At 37.5% G+C, this 18066-nt stretch overlaps 1 protein-coding gene and 1 long non-coding RNA gene across 2 annotated transcripts in view; both read left to right on the top strand.

Moving 5' to 3' along the window:
* Positions 1 to 10088: 10088 nt before the first annotated feature.
* The window catches only part of LOC125276466, a 44739-nt gene continuing 36761 nt past the window's right edge, over positions 10089 to 18066 (top strand). Inside the window, exon 1 of the long non-coding RNA XR_007186674.1 lies at positions 10089 to 10926. This is a non-coding gene — a long non-coding RNA (uncharacterized LOC125276466). The remainder of the gene's footprint in view (positions 10927 to 18066) is intronic.
* Positions 12777 to 15770, top strand: irf2bp2a (interferon regulatory factor 2 binding protein 2a). Its single transcript, XM_048203950.1, has 2 exons — positions 12777 to 13779; positions 14630 to 15770. The coding sequence occupies exons 1-2, from the start codon at positions 12999 to 13001 to the stop codon at positions 15343 to 15345; spliced, it is 1497 nt and encodes a 498-aa protein (XP_048059907.1). The 5' UTR covers positions 12777 to 12998; the 3' UTR covers positions 15346 to 15770.

Here is an 18066-nt window from a genome sequence, read left to right as displayed (position 1 = left end):
ACTTATTTTGTTGTCAATTTAAAAATAATGTGTTACTAGTTACTTGAAAAAAGTATTCTGGTTGTGTAACTCGCGTAACTTGTAATGTGTTATGCCCAACACTGATCACAACATAATATACTCTTCTATAAATACCCAAAGTAAAGTAGTGATCTCAAAGAAGATCAAACGACGAGGCTGATCTGACATGAAACGGAAGCTTATTTCAAAGTTTAGGGCCTACAAAAGAAAAGAAGCTGATCTTTGCTATGCACATTCATTTTATAGCTCTATATGCTTACTGTATGATAATCATCGACTAATCATCAACAAATTTAAGGTGAAACATTTGAGATAAAGTTGATACTTCATTTGAAGCGTTGATCATCTGAGCAGATTGAGATGCACGTGATGTAGAAGTGTTAAAGGCGTCTGCCATTTAATAGTTTTTTTTATTGCGACCATGAATGTCTTTTGTTTATATTCCGTTTCAACAGTCACTGAAACCCTTCGGCGGTTTGTTTGTGTGTGTGTGTGTGTGTGTGTGTGTGTTTGAGGGGGAGGGGAATGTGCTGCTTTGAATGTTTGAGCGATAACAAAGCAATGCTTCCATGAGGTCATGCGTTGCTGACAGAGCCTGTGGTTTAACTGGGTGGGGATTTTTCTTTTGGACTTCCCTTAATGTTCTCATATATCTACTGGCCCAGTTTTTCTGGCTCTCTCACTTTCTCACTTTCACAGCAACTGTAAAAGCTGTGGTTAAGTTACAACGATGAGCCTGAACTGAGAATTAAATGCCACCCATAACTGTTGCTTTATCAGAGATGAAACCACAAAGTTAAAGATATATATTTATAGCATCAAAAACTTTGTGGACACTTAAAGGGGTTGTTCACCCAAAAAAATGAAAATCCCATTATGCATGTGTGTGCGTATGTGTAATTTATTACACTATTTGAAAATTTGCAGAAATGTGTGATTGGGTGCTAAAATGATGCAGACATGCAAATAAATGATGCATTCAGCAGGTGTAATACATTCATAGTGAATTTTGTTATATCATTTCAAAACTAACAAACATCTATTCATGAAAATTTTACATGAAAGATGTGCTTGTAACTTTAAAATAAATGCCACTTACTGTAATTTGGTGTGTTGCAGTCTACATTTTCATTTTTGGATTTGGCAGATGCTTTTATAATAAGTCATTTAAGGTATTAATTTGTTTTAATTGGTTTTTGCTTTTCCTGGGAACTGAATCCATGATGTTGGCTTTACTAGTTTCTTGCTTTGCTGTTTGAGCTACACTAAAAAAAAGTAATGTCTAAATTAACTTTTTATTCGAGTCAGAAATATTATTTAATATTGCTGAATCAACCTAAATACATTAATTTATACCAATTAAATTATTTTAAGGGTTAAATCCATGAAAAAAATTGCAGTTCTACAGTGTACAGAAATGTCTAATGCAATAATATCCATGCATTCGGCTGTGTGAATTAAAAATGCTGGGTTAAAAACAACCCAAGTTGGGTTGAAAATGGACAAACCCAGCGATTAGGTTGTTTTAACCCAGCAGTTGGGTTAAATATTTGCCCAACATGCCGGGTAGTTTTATGTAACTCAACTATTATATAAAAATTACTGTATTGCTTGCTTAAAATGAACCCAAATTTGGAAATTAACATTAATGAATAATAATTAAGCAATAAATATTTATGAAATTGCTTAATAATAAATGTTAACTTTCTAATTATTATTGTTGCCTCTAGTAATTATGTGTCTGATTTTTAATTTGGGTTCATTTTAAGCCAGACATACAGTAATTTTTAAACAATAGTTGACTTAAATAAAACTTCCCAGCACTTTGGACAAACATTTAACCCAACCGCTGGGTTAAAACAACCCAATCGTTGTTTGTGTCCATTTTTAACCCAACTTGGGTTGTTTTTAGAGTGTACATTCCAAACCGCTGTTGTTCGGCACTGAATGTACTGTAACATTCGTCTCTCATAATAATTCTTCTCTGTCAGTGTCTTCCTGCACATTTCACCCACTTTGCATTTTAACAGCTTCCTTGCGATGAAAGCTGGAGGGATGTTATGGAGGCGAACATGTGTTTGGGACATTTTACTATTGTATACTCAAATACTATTGTTTGTGCTTCCTTACATCCACACACATCATTTCCCTCTCCCATAGAGATCAAGATAAGCCTACACAAAAAGTGCATGTGGGTCGCATGAATAATGGATATGCGGCTTGAACTCCCGCTGAACTCCAGCTTTGTCAAATGGAGATCTACAGCAAACCTGCAAACGCCCATTATACATCCTCCGTTGTGCTGATGTGGCCGTTCATTCATCCGCCGTTCTGTCACTGCTCTGGGTGTGGCCGATCGGCTGACACGCTCAAACAAGGGCTGCTTTGTTCAACCTCGTGGCCTTTATGGTCAGATGACTTGTGTGTACATCTAATGAGGTTAGATAAACCGCCGCACTGACCGGAGACCTGCTGGAGTTAATGTTTAACACGGGTAATGCTGCAGGTTTACGTGTTCTTTGACTTTGACCTGTGAGACTATCTTTTGGGACATGTCACATGACATATTCCAGTGGCATACTTGTTTGTTTATTTTATATTTTGAGGTTGAAGGTGATAGTCTGACAGGAAACGCATTAGACTTTGATCTGTTGCTGATGTTGTCTGAAAATTGTACATGGATCATTGACGAATAAGGTTTTTAAAAGTGTAAAATGAAGATCATTTTTTATTAAGTGTTAACAATGAGATTATGTGGTTTTTATAATCAATTAACACTGTTTTTTTATCATTTTTTTTACAAGATTTGTCACCAAAAAAGTCATTGGGTTTAACCAAAATTTCGGTTTTACCAAATGACGATATTTTCAATCAATGCTAACAGGCTGATATCTAGCAAAAGGACAATTAAACATTTTATATTTAGCACAAGTTTTTAAAATATTACAACATTTTCCATGTTTTATAGCGGTTGCACCGAATGACCTGATGTTTCGGGACATGCGTATGATCAAGAGAAAACATGAATTTATCAAATAGTTAAGAGAGAGTTTGTTACTTTGCTTCACGACCATGTGGTCCTTTGCAGGTGTCTGAATGATGTCACATCCTGTCACATGATATTGACCACATGACTTGATCCAAAACAGTCCCTTTATATTGGTTACTCCGAATGACATCAATGAAATTAATTTTTCCGGACATTGTTTCTCATAACAAAGCAACGACTTCTACACATAATTTTAACACCATTTTGCACTATGTTGATATATGATGTTATAAAATCATGCCAGAATAAAAAAAACATACATTTATTACATTTTAAGATATTTTAATCACAAATGAATCACCGAATGACCTTTTGACACTTCAAAATCTTTAAAATAACTTTATATGTAGCAAAATATAATTAAAACCTTTTGGATTCAATTAAAGAGATCTACCTTACATACTTTGGATGTCATATCTTTGTTTTTTATTATTATTATTATTATTATTATTATTATTATTATTAAGGCCTTTGACAAAAAAATGAACCGTCATGTCACTGACCCACATAAAATTGTTATCGTAAGTCTCTTCTGCTCACCAAGGCTGGATTTATTTAATCAAAAATACAGTGAAAAATTCAGAAATATTTTTACAATTTAAAATAGCTGTTTTCTATGTGAATATATAGTAAACTGTAATTTATTCCTGTGATCAAAGCTGAATTTTCAGCATCATTTCTTCAGTGTCACATGATCCTTCAGAAATCATTCTAATACTTATACTAAATGAGATTAATTTACACCTCGACTAGAGTTTGATTGGATAACAGAAAAGACATTTCTCAAATCTATTTATTTTGCCATCCTATCTTGTATTTTATCATTTGCATTCAGCTTTGTTTTTCCCTGCTGTCTGTGACCCATCAGAATTGACCTGTGACTCATATGTTTGACTATCAAGTCAAAGGTCAAGAATCTAGAAGGGTGTCCTCATCACATTAAATGCAGTGCGATAATACATACGTTTATTGTTTTATTGGTAGCAATAGTCTGATTATAGAACAGATATCTCTGTTTTTGTGACGTCAAATCATAATAACTTGATCATATTTTAGCCACAACGCATGTCAAGTAGATCATAATTGTACATGACAGATCTTGGCCGCAGAATAAGCTCTGAAGTCTGAAGACTATATTATTATTGCATTCTTTATATGACAGATTATCAAAGTGTAAATGTGTCTGATCTCTAATCTACAATCTTACCTCACAGAGGATCAGACGTTATGCTGCAGGTCCAAAAGTCTGACCATATAAGATCACATTTGGCATTTTAATCAAGACATTTATTATCAGCTCTTAAAAAACCCTGGTAAAATGGGTTAACGCTTGTTAGCTTGGGTAAAGACAGCCATGGCTGCAGATGAAAGCGCCCCAGAGAGAGATTATTCAGCCAGCTCAAGCACGTATCGTACACACCATAACATTCCCTTTCAAGTGCCTCCCTCAATTTCATTCTGTCACTCGCTTCTGAGAGAAATCTGGTTTGAAAAAATCCACACTTTGAAGTCTACAAGCAGCCGGCCGAAGCTAACAGCCATATCCGCTGCGCTGCGGATGCTTCTGACACGTCTTCCCTCTCCGTTTCTTTCTCAAGCCGTGTCAATCATATCGCTGGCTGGTGCGACAATCATTTCCAGTGCTTTTTGACACCATTGAAAGGATCCAAAGTGGGATAATTAATGTCGTACTGATGCCCTCTCACCCACTTTCACTTTATATGATGATTGGAGATCATTTTGATAATCGGCCATCCAGGAATTCAATAGGTCATAAAGACGATAACGTGTTCTATTGTAGTAGTACATGTATGTGGCAAGATTTGTGACCTGCGGCGTAAAGTCGGTTTACTATTTAGACTTTAAATCTTTTCACGGGTCAAAAATGACCCAAAGCATGAAGATTAGGGTACAACTAGCGAAAGGCGCCTTTGATTTTATTTTCCTCTAAACCACTAGATGGCACAAAAACTTGCCGCAGCACTTTCCTAAACATCCGCTTTTCAATATGCATGTGCAAATTTGGCGCAAAGTTGATTCTGAGGTAGTTTGATCTAATATTTGATGTTTTTTTTTTTTTTAAATGTTGTTGATTTAAGTAGCAAATGAGAATCGATTAAATTAATGTTTGTATTTTCAGACAAAGGTCTTCTTAATGATTTTCAGTTTTGTTCAAGGTAATTCAAGCACAGTTTTTCAATAACAGAAGAATATGTAAAAGTATGGTATTTGGGGTAAAAAGCGCCCCTGCTGTTGGGGCAAAAGCACAATAATTAACATGATGATAAACAGCTGATTGACTTTTCCATTTGTTGATGTGACATGGTTAGAGTCACATAGCAAATATCAAACTGGGCATCCATCTTAGAGATAATGCCCATATTTATAATGAAACAATCATATTTAAAAAAAAAAAAATTAAAGGGTTAGTTCACCCAAAAATGAAAATTCTCACCCTCATGTCGTTCCACACCCATAAGAACTTCGTTCATCTTCAGAACACAAATTAAGATATTTTTGATAAAATCCGATGGCTCTTTCAATAACACTTTCAATGCCCAGAAAGCTACTAAAGACATATTTAAAACAGTCATGTGACTACAGTGGTTCAACCTTAATGTTATGAAACGACGAGAATACTTTTTGTGCACCAAAAAAATAAATAAATAAATAAAAATCACTTTTCAACAATATCTAGTGATGGGCGATTTCAAAACACTGCTTCATGAAGCTTTACGAATCTTTTGTTTCGATTCAGTGCTTCAGAGCATCAAAGTCACATGATTTCAGTAAACGAGGCTTCGTTGCATCATTTTTTTTAAATTTCAATGGTTCACGTGACTTTGGCAGTTTGATACCAGGTCTGAACCACTGATTCGAAACAAAAGATTCGTAAAGCTTCATGAAGCAGTGTTTTGAAATCGTCCATCACAAGATATTGTTGAATAAAGTCACTATTTTGTTTTTTTGGCACACAAAAAGTATTCTCGTCACTTCATAACATTAAGGTTGAACCACTGTAGTCACATGAACTGATTTAAATACGTCTTTAGTAGCTTTCGGGGCATTGAAAGTGTTAATTATCTTGCTGTCAATGCAGGCCTCACTGAGCCAACGGATTTCATCAAAAATATCTTAATTTGTGTTCTGAAGATTAACGAAGGTCTTATGGGTGTGGAACGACATGAGGGTGAGTAATTAATGACAGAAATTAATTTTTGGGTAAACTAACCCTTTAATCATTTTAAAATATACGTTTATATGAACACATTTTAATGACAGTATATTTATTGAACAAAAATGAATTATTTTATTTGTCAAAATAAACAGAAAATAGTACAAACTTTAATAAAGTGGTTGTTTTGAACAAGTATTAATCTTGGCATTATTTAAAACATATTATATTAGCTAAAGTGTATGTATCAAAACTGTGTGCCACCTCATACATTTATTAGATTTTTAAACAAAATGAACCACTTTTTATGATTTTTCACATAAAATCTGTTGCTCCATCAATGTTCAATACAAACATATATTTTTTTTTCTGCAATAATACACTTTGAGAGTAGTGAAAAGCACATGTTTTTTCTTAAAGTTTGCTTTTAGCCCTGTTGTACCCTACTCTTCCTTTTTTTCAATATGAAGACAAAATTGACAATTCATGTTTTTTATGGAATATTACTGTATTTATTATTATAAATCATTTATTTGTGCACATCATTACTTTTTTTAATTCATGTGAATCATTATCTTTAATCAAAATAACTTTCGACATCTCTTCTCTGATGATATGTTTACTGGTGTGAGGGCGGGGCAACCTGTCACTCACATGAGATCCACCAATAGCAAACCACAACCATCCAATCAACTCCACACAGACAAAATCAAGCCCCGCCCTACATTTGTTCTTGTTTGAGAAGCTGTTTCACTATCACAACCTCTGTTTCATGCCGACTTTAATTCTAATTATATATATATATATATATATATATATATATTGAGTGCACATGCATAACAATACACTGATAAATATAAAAAAACAACTGAAAAATCAGGTTATTATCAGGTTATTTACATTCACAGCAAATGGGCAAAAATCTAGGTGTGACTTTAAACTGTTTGCATGACCTGACACGTTAACGGGCATAATCATTGTAAAATTAAAGCACTCATTCATTGAGTAATTTGTGGCTGAGTAATTATTTGGAAAGTGTGAGTGCTAAAACTAAAAAAAGCCCTGATATTATGACATTTATGATTATGCGAGTGCGCATTACAAAACGTCCCTGAAGTTTAATGGGCAAAAATACTGAACTGGTTTCTAGTGATTCATTCGTTGAAAACGGGCTTGTTCCACTAATGCATGTGAAACCAAAAGTGTGAAAAGAGACAAGACCGCCCACACTTCATTTACATAGAGCTGTAGATGTCATCACACACACCTGCCAACTCACAGACCTCAGATGTGTAAGTAAGAGTCATGTGACATTCAGAACAACAGTTCATGATTAGATCTGATGCACTTGTAAATGTGACAAAATTCCTCTAAAATGTGTGAATTTTGTTTTACAATACTTCTTGTACCCACACATACATAAATATTTTGTAAATATGACTCATGAATCTGTGTGGATTCATTTTAAATAGCATATTTTCTGGTTTAACAGCTGACCACTGAAATCTTGGCCTTAACCGAGCTGACTATTCAGAGGACTTATTTTGGCTATTTCAGTTTGCGTCAATTCTAATATTTAAATGCGAGTTTTTCAGAGTGTATGTCATGCTGTATGTGCAAATGACTGGGGATTTTGACAGGAAACCACATCTCTTCTCATGTGTCAATGACAGCATGCTTTTCATGGGCTACAGCAAAGACAACATGAGAACATTTATTATGCTAGAGCTGTTTTAATAAGAAAATTTCACTTATATTTCGTAGATAAGCTCATTTTAACGGTGTCTGCTAAAGCATGGATCACTAATACTTAATATCAAAGAATATATTTAAATGTATCTTGTTGAGGAGAGGTGAGCTGTTACTTAGTATCCAGACTTTGGAATGTTTGTCTGTAACATTCTTAACGACTGCATAGCTGCTCCTTAAAAAAATGTAGCAATCTAGTTCAGTTCAACATTCTATTTTGCTTTGATTTAACAGCATTTTCAGCTCTCCTAACGGGCACAATTACCAGACTAGACTGGCCTTTTCTACTTCATCATGCTTTTTTTTTATAACTGTTGCACATGTGGCACATCTGGCGCTCTGCCTGAATCATTACTTACTTTTTATGTTCCGCTCGCCGTCGCCATGGAAACTGCTGCATGTTTGGCAGCGAGCCTTTGAAGGAGAGCGAGAGCAACAGAGAGGATTGCGAGCTCTCAGGAATTGGCCTACATCCAGTGTAATCATGGCGGGGAACTGAAATGAGGCTTTTGGCAGCACACCAGGTTTCAGAGAACAAAGATGTGAGCCACTAATGTTGGCTGCAGAGCCTGCTTGGCATCCTTTACCATTTCCCAGCAGCCCCTGCCACGGCCGCCTGCCAAGCCGCCCTCCCTTCCCCTCCCCTCCCACCCCTGCTGGGACTGCAAAGAGGATCTGAATAAAGAAAGAGACTTGTTTTTCTCCCAGCTCCTCTGCTCCAATGACATCACCTCTGCAGCCTCCAGCCCCCAGATTCCAGACGCCGAGCACATTTTTTTCTGCTCCTCTCTCAGGCCCTCCATTTTGACTAAATTCCTCCATTTTATAATTGCTCTTCTACCTCTCCGATGTCACGAAATGTTTGCCTTTTGCGCCGACAAAGCGAGAATGCTCCAATGAGTATTTTTCGTCAGTATAGCGCACATGGTTCATTACAACCAGAAGAATATGTCTTACTGTTTTGAGTGTGCATAATTTTGTTATTAGTAATTTACTTGTAATTCATTATTAGTAATTTATCAAAGCAAATCAGTTTCAAGTTGGAGTATTTATGTCTCTGTGTGTGTGTTAGTGCTGTCAAATTGATTAATCACGATTAATTGCATCTAAGATAAGTTTGTGTGTGTGTATACACAGTATATGTGCTGTCAAATCAAGTATTCATGAGTAATCGCATCTAACAAATTATAAGTGTGTGTGTGCAGTTAAATTGATGAATCACATCTAAGATAAGTTTGTATATGTGTGTGTATACATGTGCTATTAAATCGATTAATCGTGATTAATCATATCTAACCAAAGTTTGTGTATATATATGTGCTGTCAAATCGATTAATCATGAATAATCGCATCTAACAAAATTATAAGTGTGTGTGTGTATACATATATATGTATATATATATATAATGTACATACACTGTGTATATGTGCTATTAAATTGATTAATTGCATCTAACAAAAGTTTGTATATATGTGCTGTTAAATCGATTAATCGTGATTAATCATATCTAACCAAAGTTTGTGTATATATATGCGCTGTCAAATCGATTAATCATGAATAATCGCATCTAACAAAATTATAAGTGTGTGTGTGTATACATATATATATATATATATATATATATATATATATGTACATACACTGTGTGTATATGTGCTATTAAATTGATTAATCGCATCTAACAAAAGTTTGTATATATGTGCTGTTAAATCGATTAATCTTGACTAATCGCATCTAACAAAATAAGTGTGTGTGTGTATATATAATATATGTGTGTGTGTGTATATATATATATATATATATATATATATATATAGATAGATAGATAGATAGATAGTGTGTATATGTGCTATTAAATTGATTAATTGCAGCTAACAAAAGTTTATATGTGCTGTCAAATCGACTAATCATGAGTAATTACATCTAACAAAAATAATAAATATATGTGTGTATATGTGCTGTTAAATTGATAGAATATCGATAGAATTTGTGTATATATATTTGTATAAATGTATATATTTAATATCAAAAGAATCAAGTACATATCAATATACAATATATAAGTCGATATGTACAGATTGTTGTAAGTCACTTTGGATAAAAGCGTCTGCTAAATGCAGAAAATACAATACACAATACACTAGTGGGGTAGTATGCAAAAAAATCAGGCTACTTCTGGCTGTTTTGCAAGTGCATATATTCCCCTCTTTGTGAATCAATGCTTAATGAATGTTAAATTTAAGCATACGCAATAATGTACAACATGTACGGACTGTAGATGGGTTAGTAATCACAAAACTGAGGTTGTTGCACAACAGACTCGTAACTCGCAGCAGAAACATTCTCAGTTGAATTCATGAGCTGGAGAGAAAAAATAGCAACACAGTAAACAGGATGTTGCTTGTCAGTGGGGCTATCCTGGTGAGCGCAGGGGTTGCCATGGTTACCATTTCCTGAGAAATTTACAGCCAATCAAAAGAGGGAAAAGAGGTTTTACAGACTGTCTGCACTTGGAAACGCAGGGTAGAATGACATTGTGTCAGTGGGTTCACTTGACACACTTCAGTGAACCCAAAAAGCATGGCACACGTTTTAGCACTCACACTCGTTTTATAGTTGAGACTAGCGTTGTTTTATGCTGTCTGCGTCTCTGTAAATGTGTCTGGGTCGATTTCCTAGACCTAAAATGAACACAAGTAGCAGTTTTAATGATGTTTCAAAGCTTCAAGATGAGGGGGTTTTTATGTAAGAGAATGAGAGCTTGTGATATTTGCATTTGTGACCTTATATAACAATATCAATATTTCATTTGTGTTGTTTTCATGTACAGTACCGCGTCCTTGAACATCTGTAGCAGATGAGTTATATAACCTAGAAAATGGGCCACCTCATGGACGGGAGAAAGAGGAAAAACCCAAAAGCACATGAGAGGTAAATGCACAACAATGATGAATAAAACATGCACTATCTTTGGTATCGGTATCAAATCTGACTTATAAAACACACTTGGTTCACATTATTATTATTTTTTTTTTTTTAATCTTAGACGCCAGGAGCCTTTCGATATTACGTTGTCCTTCCTTTTCCCGTGTTATTTTAATGAGGCATTGCTTAAGAAGTGCTGAGTCATGATCATGTAGATCAGTGTTTCTCAACTGGTTTTGCTTCAGGATGTGGAATTTTATTTTGACATCATGTGGTGACCAAAACTGCAAATCATACAAACGTAAACCAATCACTGAAATGTATTAATATTACCTGGATTATAATGGAATCAAAAGCTAAATCATTTGCAAGAGCCACAAATGGTCAGATTACAAGTGTATTAATATAAATGGCATATTTTATATGGTGGTGGTGACCCAATGCAGCACCAAAATTGTAAATCATATTTATTTGTATGCTAAGTCATTGAATAATTCACCTCGCAAAACCACATTGTGGTCGACACTAACCATGTTTATCCTTATTTGAAAAGTAGTCTTGTGGATTTCCCAATTATGCATGATTTTATTTCCATTCAGCTTTGTTTTTCACTGACCCATTTTTGAGTCACGACCCGCCAGTGGAGAACCACTGACTTAGAAAACAAAATCAAGCAATGACCTTGAGTGACACGTGTTCATGTGAAATCCGATCGGCCTGTGCAGGAGGAATTAGTCGTCAGGCCGGAAAGAAAAGATATTTACAGTTTCTTGGGTACAAAACACGCCCTAGTGCTGCAATTCCTTTAGGAGGCTTGATCATACGCCCTGGCTGCAGGCCAACAGATTTGATGTTCGTTGAGAAGGGCGAGGCGAGCTGTGGGTACGTGACTAAACATCTTACTTCCTCTTTCCAACGTCACGAGGGCTTGCACAAACACATCCTGCCTTGTGTCTGCAGATTTCAGACGCATTGCTTCACCCAAAGAGCCCTGAAGCTGCACTCATTTGGAACGAATCCAAAACAAAAGGGAAGGACCTGCAAAGCTATTTGTTGGTTCTTCTCACACTGTGGACATTGTTACGATCACAAAATGTGTATAACCATCGAAACAACTACAGAGGGGGGAAAGTGATTTGTGTGAGAGCTTAAATCTTTAATTTCATGAGAAAATCTTAATATTATGAGCTGATGCATTTTGACTGTAGGAAAGTGTTCACAACTCGCAAGTGGTATTTAGAAAAACATATTTTATTGCTGTTTTAATGCATGAGCGAACACAAACTGATTTTCAACCTCTGAATTTGTACTCAATTTTTTAATAATAATCATTTAAATAATAACAATACTTATACATCTAAAGTATTATTAACTTAAAAAAATCAAATTTAAATATAAAACAAATCCTCTAAAATGGCTGATAGTCTATGTATAAACAAATAAATAATACATAAATAAATAACCACACCTTTTCAATGTATTTTCCCAGTCGTTTTATAAAGCAAAAATTGTGTGTTTTCATTCATGATCCTAATTCGATTCAAAAATAAATATATAAAGGTGACCGCTCACCAATCCCCTTCGGCAAGAATTTGCCTAATTTGCATATATCATCCTCGTACGTCAGCGAGTCTAAACACAACTTTCGACTACTTCGAATCGTTTCCAACGCCTCGATGATATCGAAAGCTCTCTCTTCTGCTTATTTCCTACTTCTCGCCGTCGCAGCTCTGGCCTCGATTCAAGTATAGTTAAATAAAGGAAGCGAGAAGGGAGGGGTGACGGGAGCGAGCGCCGTCAGCGCGCATGCGCCGGAGGGGGTGTTCTATCGAAGAATCAAGTAAATAGAAGCGGGGCGGTGACGTCACTGCTCCACATTGAGCTCCAGTCTGGCCGCGGTAGTAGTGAGTGAGATAGATCGAGCGCGCGGCGTAGTAAAGCGCACGCTACTATGAAGTCCTGTTTGTAACTTAATTATTACTTGTGCAAGCGCGCGAGGAGCATACCTGTTTTTTTCCAAAAGCGTTTCTGAGGACATTTGAAAGAGGATTGTGCTTGATTTCGGAGCTGAAAGAGCGATGTCGTCCGCGGCGGTAGCTGCTTCGAGGAGGCAGTCGTGTTATTTATGCGACTTGCCCCGCATGCCGTGGGCTATGATCTGGGATTTTACCGAACCCGTTTGCAGGGGATGTGTGAACTACGAAGGAGCCGACAGGATCGAGTTTGTCATTGAAACCGCTCGGCAGCTCAAAAGAGCGCATGGATTTCAGGACGGCAGACCGGCGGGGAAGCAGTTGTCGGGGAAGGAGATCCAGGCGTTGAATCACGCGTCCGGAGACCCGGGCTCGCGCCCGCCGCAGCCCCTTGACCGCTACCCGCTCTCCTCCGAGCGTCCGCCCAGGCTGGGACCCGAGTACCAGTCTGCGCGGCATGCGAATGGCATCCCGGTGCCGAACGGATTCTCAAAACCGGACGATCCACCGGAGCTCAACCGCCAGAGTCCGAACCCGCGCAGGACTAGCGGCGTGCCGCCCAATTTAGTGCCTTTGGTGAACGGCAGCATGGCGCACGCGATCAACGGCAGACCGGGACAGATGTCGGGTCTCAGCCCTGCTGACCTCGGCGGAAATAAGCGGCCAGCCTCGGTCTCCAGCACGGAGCACGACAAGGACAAGCACAGACCGGACAGCATGACGCCGGAGATCAGCGACAACCACAAGACCCGGGCGGACGACTGGATCAACAAGAACAAAACGGTCCGGGATCTGATGGCGCTCAACCCGTACGACAGCAGGTTCAAGAAGGAGCACATGCAGCAGAGGGTCATGTACGAACCGAATGCTCCTGCATCCAAATCAGGTATGTTTAAAATGCCTTTTTTCTGTATTTACAATGTTGTTGTGTAGTGAAATGTGTGTATAAACAAAAATATATGGAGTATATTTACATTTTGCATGGGTAAATTATTAATATATATGTCTAGATGCATTCAGGATATGAAATATTTTCAATTTTGTTTATATATGTGTATAATGTGTTTAGAATTTTAGAAAAACGCAATTTTTTGTTTATATATGTGTGTGTATATAATATATATATATATTGAGTATATTTACATTTTGCATGGGTAAACTATTAAAATATATATATATATATATATATATATATATATATATATATATATATATATATATATATGTTTAGATGCATTCAGGATATGCATCATCTTCAGTCTTGTTTATATATGTGTGTGTGTGTGTGTGTATGTGTAATATATATATATATATATAATATAACACAAGATTGAAGATATGGCATATCCTGAATGCATATAAACACATATATTAATAGTTTATCTATCCATCCATCTATCTATCTATCTATCTATCTATCATATATATATATATATATATATATATATATATATATATATATTATATAATATAATGTGCTTATGCATGCATTACAATGCTACTATAGTCTCTTAAATGGCCTGGTTTGAATGGGAGCACTATGGCATGAGTCAGCTGCAAGAAAATTTCCGCTGATCAAAGCTCAACGTGTATTTGCATGTGGTGCATTTGCAGTGAGCCTCATTGTTACGTCTGGCACTACAATGCATCACTGCGTCTGCTACATTGTTGTTGCATAAAGACGCTTTGTGCTAGTATAGTGCAGCCCATTCATGCACACTCATGCTTTTTTGCAGATCGAGGCAAACATCCCAAGAATCTGAAGAGAAAAGCCTCGCCGGAGCCGGATGGGGAGGGCACCGCCGGGAAGATTAACGGAGAAGGACAGTGGCTCCCGGCGGCGGCTGCAGAAGGTGGTTTGAAAATGCCCCCACAGCCGCCTAGCTTCGCCTCCCCACCCTCCACGATATCCCCGCACCCTCGCACCACCCCGCCGGAGCCTGCCGTGGCGGCCGCCACCACTCAGAACGGTCACTCTCCTATGGCGGCGCTCATTATGGCCGCGGACAATGCTGGTGGCAACAGCTCACCCAAGGACGCCAACCAGGTCCACTCCACGACGCGCAGAAACAGCAGCAGCCCGCTGTCGCCCAACCAACGGCGGCTGGCGCAGGGCGCGGGGACGCCTCACGTGCCGGGCATGGATCCGGTGCATCCTCAGAGCATTCCGGACTCATCGGTTCCCAGCAGCATCCCGCTGTGCTGCACGCTTTGCCACGAGAGGCTGGAGGACACACACTTTGTGCAGTGCCCTTCGGTGCCGTCACACAAGTTCTGCTTCCCGTGTTCCCGGGAGAGCATCAAACAGCAGGGCGCTACGGGAGAGGTGTACTGTCCGAGCGGGGAGAAATGCCCCCTGGTGGGCTCCAACGTACCGTGGGCTTTCATGCAAGGTGAAATTGCCACCATTCTCGCTGGAGACGTCAAAGTAAAAAAGGAGAGAGACCCTTGATTTGGTTTTGGTTTTTTTGTCCTCCCTTTTTTGAAAATATTCAAAAATATTGGTCTATATAAATATATAAATATGAATATCACATGCATACATCCAGACAGAAACTAATGGACTTGTATATAATGGACATAAGGGACATGCATACTTCGTAAACATTGCTGTACATTTTTTTGATTTTTGAATACATTGTGTTTCTATATTTTTTGAAGATAAAAGGTATGTACTCATTATAACGGACTACGTTCTTCTTTGTCGATGTTTAACGATTTCTTGATGTACTTTTAGGTATGGTGGCAGTTCCTGTTAAACGTAGAATGTGACTAATGCAACTCTACGAGCACTTGGCAAACATTGGAAAACGCTTCTAGCTGTACTTGTATGCACTTGTTTAAAATTGCCAAATACATTTTCTGATCTTGTATTAACGGAGAGTCTCTGCTTGCTTCTTCTGAGGATCTGAGTGGTGCTGCGGCTTTTCATTTGAGACATCTGGGACACGGCAAACGTCCAACGTACGTCCTCGGATATTTTGATCAATTGTTCATTTTAACCAGGTCGCACTTTACGTTTCAGTGTTCCTGTTACAGTGCATTTAGAGTCAGAAAAAATCAGAATGCAGCCTAGTTAATATATAATAGTTTTCTGGAGTATCTGAGACATGTAATATGGGCCCTGACATGTAAATCATTACCTTAACCACTTATCTGGGTCGTGTTTGGGTATGTTAGGTAGGAGGGCTTTGTGCATTGTGTGTTGCAGGAAATTGCCTCGTCAGACATGGGTGGAGTTGGGTGAAAATGACTTGTGTGTGTTGACTAATGCTGAAAAACCCTACCATCTGTGTACGTCACCTCAGTTACTCTTTCACTTAAATCGTATAAATCTGTTTTAGCATGCATGCATTATATTTTGCTGTGCAATATCAATGAAAGTTACATAACAAGAGCAGTGCAACAATGCAGTGAAGTAGTTAGGCATGAGAGTAAATCTCTCCCAACACGTGCAAAAGAAATGCGATGAATACGGTAGCTTGTAAAACAGCATACAGTCACATGCTCAACTCTGGAATTCTTGAGTCACTGTCCCTAGTTAACTCTTCTTTATCTTGACTATGGTATTTTAACATGGCATGCATGTTATCTGTTTAAGTTTTGGGTGTTTTTTTTTAAATATCAACCAATGCAATTATTTATAGCAATTGTAAATGCATGCATGCTTTAGATTTTGTTGCAAAATATCAATGCAAACAGTTACATAATAGCAATACAATGAAAGTGGGTTGGCGTACTTGAATATAAATCTCTTGACACACATGCACAGAGCCTCAAAAGAAATGCGATGAATGCGGTAGCTTGTAAAAACACATACTCAACTCTGGTATTCCAGATTCTCTGCCTCCAGTTTACTCGTGTTTGTTATCTTGACTGTAGTATTTTAACATGGCATGCATGTTATGCGTTTAAAATTGTGCATATAAGGTATTTTTTGTTTAAAATATTAACCAATGCATTAATTCATAGCATTTTTAAATGCATGCAAGCATCATATTTTAGTGTGCAATATCAATGCAAATGGTTACATAATGGAAGCATTGCAAAAATGCAATGAAGTGCATGTTATCCGTTTGATATCCATTTTGCGTATAAGGGCGATTTATGTTTGAAATGGTATGTTAAAATATTAACCAATGCATTCATTTATAGCAGTTTTAAATGCAAGCAAATATCATATTTTAGTGTGCAAAATCTATGCAAACGGTTGCATAACGGGAGCATTGCAAAAATGCAATGAAGTGCATACATTTTGCATAAAGGGTGATTTATTTGACTTAGCATGTTAAAAATATCCACCAAAGCATTCATGCTTTTATTAACGTTTTAAATGCATGCATGTACAACATCAATGCAAACAGTTACACAACAAGAGCAGTGCAGGCATGCAATGAAGTTGGAGTACACGAATATGTGCAGAGCCCCAAAAGAATCGAAAAGCTATCGATGAATGCGATAGCTTTACTCTTATTTTGTGTCTTGACTAGTAATCTAGCATGGTATGCATGTTATCTGTAGGGAGTGTTTTGTTTGAATTAGCATGGTAATAATAGCATGCAACTGGCACAAAGGGTTGAAAAAGCACAATGGCCCATTGATAACTATTACTGGATACTGCATATTCCTCCAGCCTTTCAACAGTAACATCTCTCGACTCAAATGAAACCGTAAGTAAGGTTAATTCAGAGATGCATTAGTGGTTTCAGCAGGGACTGTTACTGGAAACACACGCTCGAATAACAAACCGCTCATTATTTAGTGCAGGATTATTAGGAATGCGTAGATGAAGCCATACAGTCTCCGCCGCAGAATTGGAACGGCAAAAGGAAGATCATGCAACCCTGACTCGTAGAGGCATGACAATGCCGAATTAGGAAGATGAGGAATAGGGAGCATTGGGAAAGGCTCAAAATAACTTGTGGCGCTCTCAGCTGCGGTCTGGCTGCGCGGATATATTTTCCGTGGCTTGCAAGTTTGAAAGATAAACAGCTGCTTGTGTCTTTGATCAGCGTCTTGCGTGAGTGTTGACGTGACCTTTGCTCTCCTCCCCCCAAAATCAGCCTGTGCTTTGAGTTTCCTTTCACTGATGTTGCTTCATTATGATTGGTGTTCTTTGTGTAAGCAAGCAGAACTAAAGTACATGTATAAATCTAATCAGCTTTTAGTCCAA

Source organism: Megalobrama amblycephala, linkage group LG10 (assembly GCF_018812025.1).
Source record: "Megalobrama amblycephala isolate DHTTF-2021 linkage group LG10, ASM1881202v1, whole genome shotgun sequence".
NCBI classification, from domain to species: Eukaryota; Metazoa; Chordata; class Actinopteri; order Cypriniformes; family Xenocyprididae; genus Megalobrama; species Megalobrama amblycephala.
The sequence above is the reverse complement of the archived record's forward strand: the minus strand, read 5'-3'. Positions and strand labels throughout refer to the sequence as shown.

Excerpts from the sequence above, each read along its gene's own strand:
- irf2bp2a (XM_048203950.1), top strand. The coding sequence starts at position 12,999 with ATGTCGTCCGCGGCGGTAGCTGCTTCGAGGAGGCAGTCGTGTTATTTA. Across the intron at positions 13,780-14,629 it reads TGCTCCTGCATCCAAATCAG|ATCGAGGCAAACATCCCAAG; the intron begins GTATGTTTAAAA and ends GCTTTTTTGCAG.